The sequence below is a fragment of the Rosa chinensis genome, chromosome 7 (assembly GCF_002994745.2).
Source record: "Rosa chinensis cultivar Old Blush chromosome 7, RchiOBHm-V2, whole genome shotgun sequence".
Classification (NCBI taxonomy): Eukaryota; Viridiplantae; Streptophyta; class Magnoliopsida; order Rosales; family Rosaceae; genus Rosa; species Rosa chinensis.
Window position 1 is genome coordinate 51817994 of NC_037094.1, and position 11979 is coordinate 51829972.

Genomic DNA, 11979 nt, shown 5'->3' on the forward strand with positions numbered 1-11979 from the left:
AAAATTTTAACAAAAATAGCTCTAAAAGATGAAAAAACTTTGATAAGTAATTAAATCACAAAGGCACTTAGGACAGTTACAAAATTTATTTTTATTAAGAAAAATAAACAAAAAAAAATCTCTCACAACTCAATTTTCTTTCCCACTATCTTCTCTCTGCAATAATCATTTTCTTTCATCACCTTTTCTTTTTTATTTTCTAAAATAAAAACTACGTTGCACATGTAGTGCATGAGTGGAGGAAGGCTAGTTATAATAAATAAAACTTGGCTTGAATTGTCGTATATTTGTCTCGTCTTTCACCATTTGTCTACCTAGCTAAATACAAGCTATGTAACAGACTGTCTACGATCTTTTACTTCTAACTTTCCGATAAGTCCTTTTCCTTTTCTCCCACCTTACAACTGCCTCTTTTTTTACTTTCCAAGACCGATACTTTTCTCGATCTTTCAACCAGCTAGAGTACTCCTTCCCTGGTTTGCACACAATGAAGTCTGCCAAATCATCAAGGTCAGACTTCTTGGAGCCTGCTAGTGTGCAATTGAGGTACATCTCCCCAGTGCAGGTTTCTTCTGTTTCCTCCTCCATGATATCACTAAACTCTCTTGTGCAGCTCATGAAGCATGCATTTTCGGAAGTTTTTGCTACTTCACTCTGTGCTTTCTTATGGTGGCGTGTGGCAGAATGTTTGCTGCAAAAATAACCAAAGCAGAAAACGGCTTCAGTCTTAGCGGCAGAATGATAACGCACAATAATGTCCTGGGCTCTGAAGTACATTATCTCAAAGATTTCATCACCTTCAAAAGAACCAAGCACCACTGTTGTTCAGGGAAAAACTCACATAACCAAATCAAACAAAAAAGAGACATCATAAAAAGTCTATACCACTATTGGTTGAAATGAGAAGAACTATGCATTTTAGAGTCCAAACTCAGAAATACCTCCATAGTTCTATAACAACCTACTCTTTTGGCGTAAATAACAATCAAAGAAAGCACACATATAAGGGCCAATCAACACAACTTTCATATAATTGAGTCCTTTCACAATTGACACAAGGGCATGGTGGAGTCCGACTAACTGTACACATTGTGGGCCCATTGATTTTGCAATACAAGCTGAGATCACCATTCATTATAACCTTCACCTAAGACTTATAAATTCTGGCCTAAATATAAAAGCTTAAATTGTGCATTAGCCTAATTCCAAATCACAAAGCAAATTGCAAGATGAACATGTGGGACAACTTTTTGAGGAGAATAAAGCTCTTATTCTTCTCCATGTAGGCCAATAAGCTGATTTTTTTCTTTCAAATAAACAAATCTTAGATTTTCATAGATCCATGTCTATCATAGAATTTTTTGAAGCCAAAAAAATGGGTTCACGTTCTGAAGCACACATAGTGATTTACAAAATTATGGCCTTGAACTTGTTAAGTGAAATAGTGAAATGGATTCAGATTATTGATTATCTTTTATTTATTTATTTTTTTTTTTTGCCAAAGATTTTAGATTATCTGGAGCTACCTCCAAACAAGAAAGGGAAGATCTCTGAAAGCTTTGCTATAAAAAAAATTTTCTCACATTTTGCCGAGTAACTGAGTAACTCTATGCAAGTTGTCAAGCTACATACACATGTTTCCAGACAGAAAAAAAGAAAAAAAAAATCCTCTCAAGAAAGAAATGGAGCACATGAAAATAGCCAACGCACCAACAAAGACTATTTTAGTTGAAGAACAAACTAACACAAATGAAAGATGAACATATGATTTACATTTCACCATGATCAGTGAAGACTATTCTACATGGTAACAGTAATATTGATACCTCAAGTAAACATTTTGAGTCTCCTGAAACTTCGATGCAACTTTTCTGATGGATTTCTGTTTCTTCACAGCCTGCAACATGTGTCATTACTCAAATATCAATTGTTCAAAGGAGACATTCTTTCTCAATTTTATCCTCTTCTTTATAGGTTTGTAGAGTGAAATATAAAACACACGAATTGAACTAAGAAAAAGGCATAGAAACAAAGCTCACCTGTGTAACCTTATCAGCAGGCAATTCAGATGAAACAGATTGTGAACCAGGATCTAAGAATGACCTCAGTGCAACTACATCACCCTCTTCAAAAGCACATAGGTTTAATATTGCCATGATTATTGATATGCAGCCCTTAACTAAGAAATCAATCCCGCTAGCAAAACTTAATGACAGCAAGCCCAAAAAATGCAGAAGGATCCACTTGGAAGTCTTATGTATCATCGGGCGGGTTTTCATCATGTCAGATAAGAACTTCTGATTAGGTAGAGACAAATTGAATTGAATAAAGCAGCCAATGATACCCACCACAAAATCATATTCCTTGAGTGAAGAAGCATCTTTTAAGGTTTGCGGATACCCCGAATTCCCACCATTTCTCAGGCACCAAATAACTTTCAACAAGGAACTACTCATTAACTTCAATATCGAAGCAAGAAGATAAATGTCTTCTGGGTTTGTATCCCCTTTTCTATAAAACACGTTATGATTGGCATCTGAAGATGAAGCTCCATGTATTATCCTATGTAAGACTGACAGAATATCATCTTTACACGATTCATTGAAAATATGTTGGTTCTCATTTATGTATGCAGTAGAAGCAGCCATCATACCAGACTTTGTTAACTGCCTCAAGGAACCTAAATGGGTCACTCGATTACAAATTTTTTCTCTCGTTCCTTGCTGAATACAAGATTCAAAAGACGGATGATGACTCCCTAGCATCCATGAATTGGCATGAGAACAGCTAACACCCAACGGATGGTGATCCATAAGTGAACTAGACATGTGGCTAGTGTACAAAACAACTGACCTTTCAAATGCTGTTAGGTAGCAGTCCATATTTCTAAGATCTGGTCTAACATTCTTCAAAGAGGTGTCTATATCTATTGCTTCAGAAACTAATAAAATGAAATGAGTCTGTAACATTTTTGGTGCAGAAAGCATGATAGGGTTGAGAAGCAGAGGCAATGCTGCAGTCAGGCTCAGTTCAGGACCTCTAAAATTCTTACTGAATTGCAAGTATAGTCTTTTGAGAAAGTTCTCAGATGCTGGCTCATCATAAACTGATAAAATAAAGTGAACAGAAATCACCTCCAGAACACTTCCAATATCACTTTTAACAAGGTTATTAAATAACCTTTCATTTGTGCAAGAAGCAGAATCAACAGCCACAAAGTACTTTCTTAACAGTCTCCGCATTAAAAGTTCGTCTGCAAATATCTAAAGGCAATTCATCAAAATTTCAGTTGTGAATAGTTACATGGAACAAATGTAAAAAACTACAACTAAGGAGTAAACAAAATACTTAGGATGGAGGTAACCAGAAATATGCCACAGCAATTACACTAACGGAAGAGAAGCGATATTCTATATTATGGCCATGATCTACACCCAAAAATGGTTGTATTGTTGGTTGAAATGACAATTCAAAGGAGAGAACATGATACCAACAGCGTTACAAAGTGATCAAAAAACAAAACCAGCACATCACCATACTTGTAAAGGTATAGTGAAGCCGATAATTAGAAGCTGAATAATTTAGAGAAAACACCTCCAATGCATTATTTAACCAGACAAACAATACCTATTATTAAAATAGGGGGACAGCACTGTCAATTTTGAATATCAAGAGAAAAGCGACCATCGCACGATAGTCCTCAACGCAATTATCTTGAATCTACTAAATAGTTCAGTGGAAAAGGACCTTTGAAGTCAAACTCATCTCTATTAGACAATTGTCCTGAAAGCATTAATCACTTCTTTTCTATTCTGGCCTTTTAAGTTAAGGATAAACTTCACATTAGTCAAACAGAATACAGGGGTGAAAAAGCTAATTAATATATAATTTAACATGGTGAACCTTATTACTACTAACTGTACTTGGGAACTGTAAAACTGATAATCATACAAAGACATAATACGTATACGATTGTAACTGTACATGCAGGAAACTACCGTATGTCTGGAAGCATAGCTGTGACATATCCTCAGAGAGAAAACATAAACTTGAAAGCATTAGTAAAAGTTAGAATTTAATGTTACCTCAAGCAATGCACAGAGAACTGGGTGCCGCAGATTAGAAGGCTCTAAGAAACATAAGGAAGCAACAAAGTCTTTGGAAACATAGGTTCCACCAGCATCAGTATACGTGCATTCACAAGAAACAGACTTCCGAAAGCTGACAGACTCTTTCTCACTGCATCCACTTGTAACCAAAGCAATCAATTTCCCAAGAACCGAAAGAAGAAATTGGGTATTCTCCATTACTAAACTTGGGTCCACCATGCTCAAAGATACACAGCATCTTAAAAGCAGGGTTAGTTCATCAACATCGACCGCCATATCTTTGTCAGAGTCAGTGTGCTTGTGAGCTCTATTTGCAGAGGCATCAGATAAAGCAGAGAATAGGAATTTAAGCCGCTTATCTAGCTCTTTGAACAAACAATGGATGAGACATTGCAGACCTTCCAATTTCAGTTCAATGCCAAAATAATTACAACTGCCTTCAGCGTTAGACCAATCAATTGGTTCCTGTAAAGACAGTGGAACCACTAGTGCGTATATCCGTTTCAAAATCGGCACCTTTAGACCCTAAAGTTAACACAATCAAATTAAAATTACAAAAACAGGAAACACTTGTTCCTAACTGCACAAAACTTTTCATTTATCCATGTCTATATTTATTTATGCACATCAAAAATGTCAACAAAGAACCAAAACCAAAAGTCAAAATTGTTGCTTGAACAAATTTTCGTACCAATTCCCTAATTTGTTCGATTTTGGCCTCCAAGAATACATCTTTCACTGAAATAACAGTAAGGAAACCGAAATGGGAGTACCTGTGGTGCTTCAATTGCAGAGATTAGGGTTTGGAAGGTGAGTGGGGGAAGGCGATTCGGAGTTGGGGTTTCTTCTACTGCGCGGTTTGGGAGCTTCTTGGATCTCTTGCGCTTCGAACCCATGTCCCAATTCTACGAAACCAGATCTGAAAGAGAAATCCCTTTCGCTGGGGATTTGATATTTGGCGCCAAAACAAAAACAGGTGGTCTGAATTTTTGAACTCTCAAGGAGACCCTGTAATGGTGTATCGCACGAGCCAGCAAGGATGGAAATGACGCTATATATTTGACCTCGTTTAGAGCATATCCAATATCCAATAGAGATGGGTTCGGCTTCTGTCAAAATTCAAATTGAATCGCGAAATTGACTTATTAACGTTCTAATAAGTCTTCAAATAAATTCAGAAAATATGTGTTTGGTCCAAATTCTATGTTACTTGCTCTAGTTGTAATATATATATATATTTTTTGTAAAACAGATAATTTCATTAAAAGAGGGCAATGCCCAGAGGCTAGAGGTGGCAAACGGACCGACCCGGCCCGGTCCATTTTAAGTGGGCCTAATCGTGCTTCGTGCAGTGCTTAGGCTGGCCAATTTATTATCGTACCGGGCTCGTGCCGGCCTATTTACTTAAACATTAAGCCCGGCCCGGTCTATGGCCCGAGCCATATCATGCCGGGTCAATAACGGGCCGTGCTCATGCCTACCAACTATAAAGCATGATTTCAAAATCTTAATTTGAACAAATAAAAATTAATTTTATTTAACTATTTAGAAAATTAAAATAAATTAAGTTCTACAACGTTTTTCTTAATCTTAGCTTTTTAAGATTAGATTTCTAATAATTTTTTATATTCCACTATAAGAAAGAAAGAAGAAGAAAAAACTCAAAATATATTGTTTTTAGTATATTATTGTGAGATTAATCTTTATTAATATAATGAAAATTTAGTATCTATTATTCTTTCCTTCATTCTATAGTTGTATTATTATGAGATTAGTCTTTATTAATAAACATATATTTAACATTTAGAAAAAATACTTATGTCAAAACAAGGATATAATGTTTTGTTTCATTATTTTGACAATATAAAAAGAAAACATTGGTGGAATTACCATGAGATTTTAAATAAAAATGTCTCATATTCAAATTTCATCATTGTATTTTTTTAATATTTTTAAAAACAAAATGAAATTTTGTGTTTGTAACGGGCCGACCCACAATATGTCGTGCTCGGGCCGTGCCAGGCCAATGAGCCAATATTCTTAGGCCCAGCACGACCCGTTATTCTAACGTGCTCAGGTCGTTCCGGGCCACTAACGGGCTTGGGCCGTGCCGGGCCGCTTTTAAGCGTGCCGGGCCCATGCCGTGCTCGTGCTTAGTGGCCCGTTTGCCACCTTTACCAGAGGCCCAACAAAGGCAAAATACAACTAGAAAAGAAAGTTTTACCCACCTCTACCTAGATACATGCAATAACATGTACTAGAGTGATAAAACAGAACATTACTATAACAAAACCGAAGAGCTAAGCAATCCCAGTAGGAGTCCTCCTTCTAATTTCTTGAATCAAAGCGTAAGTCCTCCAACCTCTACTCAAATTACTTGATTTGATGTCAGTAATGACCTCTTGAGCATCCGATTCTACCATCACTTTTGACAAATTGAGATCCAATGCAGCATTAATCCCGTCCAAGATGGCAATTGCTTCAGCCACTACTGCCGACCCACAGATGCTCGATCTAGTAGAGCCACCAATACCATTACCCAGATTGTCTCTTATCATAACTCCATAGCCACTTGAAGAAGACGGATCAGACCATGAGGCATCGCAATTTATTTTTGCAAACCCAGGAGGAGGAGGGGTCCATATGCTAGATGGCAAGGTCAACGGAATTATAATGGGTGGACTCGGCCTATTTACTTGCCAGAATTCATTAGCTAGAATGATCCCACTGAAGATAATGGCCTGGGGGTAGAGCGGTTTCCTCTGATATAAGTACTCGCATCTTGCAACCCATATCTTCCAGCAAATGAAGCTAATCAAGGTAAGCAATCTCTTTTTTTTCAGATGTTGATGTGTTTTGGTTATATAACTCCATTAGCCACTTGTCAAAAGTTGTGAGTCTCTACTTGTTGATTCTTATGCCCAATGAGGATCCGAACCATACCAACTCAACCCATGAACATAGAAGAAGAGTGTGTTTAATTGATTCATCAAAGTCACCACAGATAGGACACTGAGGAGAAGGAGAACATTTTCTTATGTATAGGTTTAGCAGAGTAGGTATAGCTCCAGATAGTACTCTCCATAAGAAGCTCTTGATTTTGGGTAGAGATTCCATTTTCCAAATCAAACTCCATGTCTTTTTATCCACAATATGAGAGGAGTGGTCGGTACAAGTAGAGTTCCTGAGTCGATTGGTATGCAACCAATGGTAACCTGATTTGACCGAGTATATGCCACTCTTGTTCCAGGGCCAGATGAGCCTATCAGTACCATGCCCATCCCCAATAGGAATGGAAAGAATCAAGTTAATCACCCTCGGTTGCAGTAGATGCAGGATGTGATCTAGAGACCAGACTCGTAAATCCCAATTGATTAAGGAATGAACTTTCATAGGCATAGCAGGGGGAATTCTAGCTCCAAGGGATATAGTGCCAGAGTGGGGTGGTGGAAGCCAATTTTCCTTCTAGACATCAATAGATAGACCATTTATAACTTGCCAATATGATCCCTTCATGATCATGATCATGTACGTCTTTTGCTTCCACGGGACTGGACCAACCCCACGAAGCAGGATGCCCCTTAGTGGCGTATTTGAAGTCAACAGGAAAATACCTTGCTTTGAGAACCCTATCCCAAAGGGAGTTAGGTTCCTGTAGTAACCTCCAGCACTGTTTTGCTAATAGTGCCACATTGAAATCTTGTAAATTCTTGAATCCTATCCCCCTATCATCCTTTGCAAGGCTCAAAGAATCCCAATTTTTCCAGTGAATTTTGTTTCCTCCATCATTGTAACCCCACCAAAAGTTGCTTAGAAGTGAGTTGATCTCATTACAAATGGATTTGGGAAACTTAAAACAGGCCATTGGGTAGGACGGAATTGCCGTAGCAACGGATTTAATCAAAATTTCCCTTCTCGCCATAGAGAGCAGACTATGCTTCCAACCATCAATCTTTCTACTGACCCTGTCCTTAATGTAGACAAGAGCTTCCTTTTTGATCTCCCCATATTGTTGGGAGACCTAGATAAATCCCCATGTTATCAACCACCTTTATGTTAGAAGGTTTATGTTAGGGATATTATCGGAGATATTCGTAGATATCCAATCATTGTACTATTATGTTTCCATGTACAACTCTGATTCTATGCTTGTAATCCTCTATATCAATGAAAGGACAACAAATTCTCTCCCAGATATTGATTCCCTAAAACACATAATCATCATGAAGCCCTAACGTTGAAACCTTAATCTTGTAGTCCTCAAATCCGAGCAATCACCTCTCGCACACCTTGAAGCCCCCAATCCCAAGAGCCAAGAACCTGCGGCCAATCCCCCAGCACCGACAGAAATCTCCATGAACTGGCGAAAGTCATTGAACCGGAAGAGTTAGCCTCGCCAGCCCTTGCCAAGTCCTGCCGAGACGCTACCAAGAGCCTGCGCGTGCCTGCTAACCTCCTGCCGACATCTTCCTACCCCCGCGCACCCTTGAGCTACCCCTGCGCACGACACTCTCTAGCGAGCCTTGCTAGTTGTCGACATCTGCAGACAGTCGCACAGCAGCCCGCAGCAGCCTCGTCGACCCCTTGTCGACCCACCACCGCTGGCCACCAGTTTCCAGCTACTTTTAAGGAGATTTTTCCGGCGACTTTTTCAGGCATTTTTTCGACACTTTTCGAGATATGTTTTAAACGTTCTGTAAGTTCCCCTTTTTGAAGTTTTTATTATTTTTCTCTTCTTTTTCTTGGGGACTTGCAACCTCCCTTCTTCTACCCCACTTTCTTCTTCATAGGGGAGACCAAAAGCCGAACTATGGGGGTTTGTGCTCACTCCGAGCTTGGAGCTTGTAGAGTCCTCCAAACTTAGAGTTTGTTGTGAAGTTATGATCGACCACAAATACATCATTGTTTCGATCTAATCCAATACCTCTTGGAATTGGATTTTTTGGAAGCGACTACGCTTAGAAATCCCTAATTTTTGGGGAGCGACTATGCTTAGAAATGTTTATATGTTTTCGTGGTAGCCTTTTTCGCTCCGAAACTAATCATAATTTCTTGTTGTTTTTCAGGATGAGTAACCTGAACAATTTGAACTTTTCTCCACTGGAGACAACAGGCACAGGATACCACAAATAGGTCCATGATGTGCTCCAGCATCTAAAAGCTGAATATCCTGGATACGATCCAAGAGCCAAGTCAGAACATACTTACTCCTGCACAAGCTGCCGCTTTGGAAGCGAATAGAGCTACTATGGAGGAAAACCAATCTAAAGCCATCATTCTCATCACAAGGCACATGAATGATGCGCTCCGGAATGAGTACCTCAATGAAGAGGACTCTAGAAAGCTATGGGTAGAACTCGAGCAGCGATTTGGCAACGTTCGTGACTCCCTGCTTCCAGTTCTAGAAGTGAGATGGCATAGCCTTCACTTCTGTGATTTCAAGTCTGTACTTGACTACAATTTAGAAGCCCTTCGTATCAAGTCCTTAATGGAGTTCTGTGAAAAGAACATCACTGATACGATGTTGATCTAGAAGACTCTCTCTACCTTCCCTATCTTTGCACTGATAATTTCCAAGAATTATCGGATCGATGTAAATGCAGAACACATCACAAGGTTTCATGAGCTTATTTGTCACGCCCCGAATTTTGAATAACAAATTCAAATCAGAAACATGAATAATAACCAAAACAAATAACGTCCTGAATTTTTTTCTTAACCAGCGTCTCGCAAAACCAAAATACAAACCTCGTAGCAAACTATCTCTCGAGTCAAATATTACAATACCACCATAAATAAAAGTTACGCTCAAAAGATTCTGCAACACACCAAAAATAGGTTAAGTGCTGACGTCAACCCCGCTGATCTACTCAGCTCGCTCTCCACCCTGATTATCCTGACTTGTAGGATTATCCGCTACACCGTTTGAATAGTGTACCGGGATTGCAACAACACAAAACCCGGTAAGTTTTTTGCAAAGCTCGTGAGTAAATAAGAAATGAACAGTTGATTTATTAAATCACAATTCTTTTAACTCAAGTAAAACAATCCAACAATCCGAACACACACAACAACCCCAACAATTTAAACACCAACATTTTCAACACAAATCAAACATTCATTAACAAACTCAAAACCATTTCAAATAAAGTCTTACCACTCGACACCTCATAACCTCCAGCCCGTGTCCATGATCACGAGTAACCCAACTTGCTGCTTTCATGTCACACAATGGCAGACAAACTCTCCAACCCGTGTTCATGATCACGAGTAATCCAACTCGCTGCTTTCATGTCACACAATGGCAGAAAAACTAGAGCTCTAGCTTAATAGTAACGTGTCACCTTGGCCTAGGTTCACCTTTACGATATAATCACACATTCCCTACAGTGGCATATGATCCATAGATCAAACATTTAAAGGTCCCTCAGACCCAAATGTTATAACTATTCTCACATACGTTCTCACAATCCAATAGCCAATTACCATATAAATTGTAATTACAAAACCATCACGTGTTTTAAATAATAATCTAAAACAATCATCATCATTATTCTTTCATTCAATGTCATTTAACATAATATATCATGGCAAATCTCATAACCAATAACATATCATAACCCAAGTTATCACACTTTCACACCTCAATGTCACACCATTCCATATAAAATCATGTAAATATATATATACGTAATCATCCACTCAGGAATGACCACTAATACCAACTATAGTTCACACGTAGTAAAAACCAAGAAATTCATTTTCCTATATACTTTAAATTTCATTTTCTTAAAACCATTTTCTCACACATAACAAATAATTATGCAATAAGGAAATTCGGTTTGTAAATGAACCATGTGAGATTTACTCACCTCCAATCCCGTTGCGTCTTCTCAGCGTAAAATACAGTTCACAATCGTCCACCAACTCAAACCGTCAATCACCTAACCAAATACGATAATTAACTTAGCGTATAATTGAAAAACGTAGTTATATGAAGATCCAACGGTCGGATCTTCACTCGTGACTACACAAAGTCATCGGAAAAGTCCTACGATCATTATATCAAAACTACAAGTCGATTGGACGATCCGATCTTCACAGATCACAAATCGAACGATCGAAATTGATCGAAATTGTAAAATTCATAACTTAATCATACGATCTCCAAAATTTACATGCTATATATCGAAATGATTGTATCGACATGTAGAACATAAAAATGGGCAGAAACTGCCCTTGGGACCCCCGGAGGTGGCCGGAAAAGGCCGCCGGAGTTAGGGACAGATCTGCCGCCGACCACCGCCTATGGTGTCGAGGTCGAGCGTTTCCTCTTCGTTTAATCATTTTGAGCAACTTTCATAACTAGCTCGAAGTCAGAAAATGAACGGAAGTGATTGAAAATTACCAAAACAGTCCGGTTTGGCCTGAAAATCTGCAGAAACCGGTGAGAGCTCCGACGAGAGTGAAAACGAGCCAAAGAACTCGAGTTTTGGTGGCCGGAGCTAGGAGAAATCTTGGTTGGAACTCAATTCGGCCAGAAATGGAAAACACATTCCCGCCGCCGATACCAGGAGTGCCACGGCACAAGTCTGCCACTGCCAGCTGCGAAAGGCCGAGACGAAGCCGTAGGAATTGGTTTGGAGTCGTTTGGTGGCCCGACGAGGGAGACCGAAGCTGGCGAATCCTTAACCTGTTTTTCGGCCAACGGAGGGAGAGAGAGAATAGTGAACAGTAATTGCACAGTTTCTTTTTTTGGGGATATTCTGCTATTTTGGGATATTTCCCGAAATAGTAACCTATATATACCAGAAATGGAAACTTTTTCAAATGCGATAACTTCTTCATACGAACTCCGATTCTTGCATTC

At 38.9% G+C, this 11979-nt stretch overlaps 1 protein-coding gene and 1 long non-coding RNA gene across 3 annotated transcripts; one reads left to right on the forward strand and one right to left on the reverse strand.

Annotated features, from left to right (window-relative positions):
* Positions 1–236: 236 nt before the first annotated feature.
* Positions 237–5194, reverse strand: LOC112180602. 2 transcript variants are annotated; one of them, XM_024319156.2, is made up of 5 exons: positions 4883–5193; positions 4086–4634; positions 2040–3263; positions 1827–1897; positions 237–691 (listed from the first exon to the last, which is right to left on the reverse strand). In XM_024319156.2, the coding sequence occupies exons 1-5, from the start codon at positions 5003–5005 to the stop codon at positions 346–348; spliced, it is 2313 nt and encodes a 770-aa protein (XP_024174924.1). In that variant the 5' UTR covers positions 5006–5193; the 3' UTR covers positions 237–345. The 2 variants fall into 2 exon arrangements, with proteins under 2 accessions (XP_024174924.1, XP_024174925.1); XM_024319157.2 differs by having other exon boundaries at positions 664–797; positions 4883–5194.
* Positions 5195–6370: 1176 nt separating this feature from the next.
* LOC112176141 lies at positions 6371–10016 on the forward strand. The gene is made up of 3 exons (XR_002926819.2): positions 6371–6457; positions 6562–6929; positions 9176–10016. It is a non-coding gene; the product is annotated as an uncharacterized LOC112176141 (long non-coding RNA).
* The last annotated feature ends 1963 nt before the right edge of the window (positions 10017–11979 follow it).

Coding starts and splice junctions, on each gene's coding strand:
- LOC112180602 (XM_024319156.2), bottom strand. CDS start 5,005: ATGGGTTCGAAGCGCAAGAGATCCAAGAAGCTCCCAAACCGCGCAGTA. Junction 3,264..4,085: donor TTCTCTGTGCATTGCTTGAG/GTAACATTAAAT, acceptor AATTGCCTTTAG/ATATTTGCAGACGAACTTTT. Junction 1,898..2,039: donor CTGCTGATAAGGTTACACAG/GTGAGCTTTGTT, acceptor CACATGTTGCAG/GCTGTGAAGAAACAGAAATC.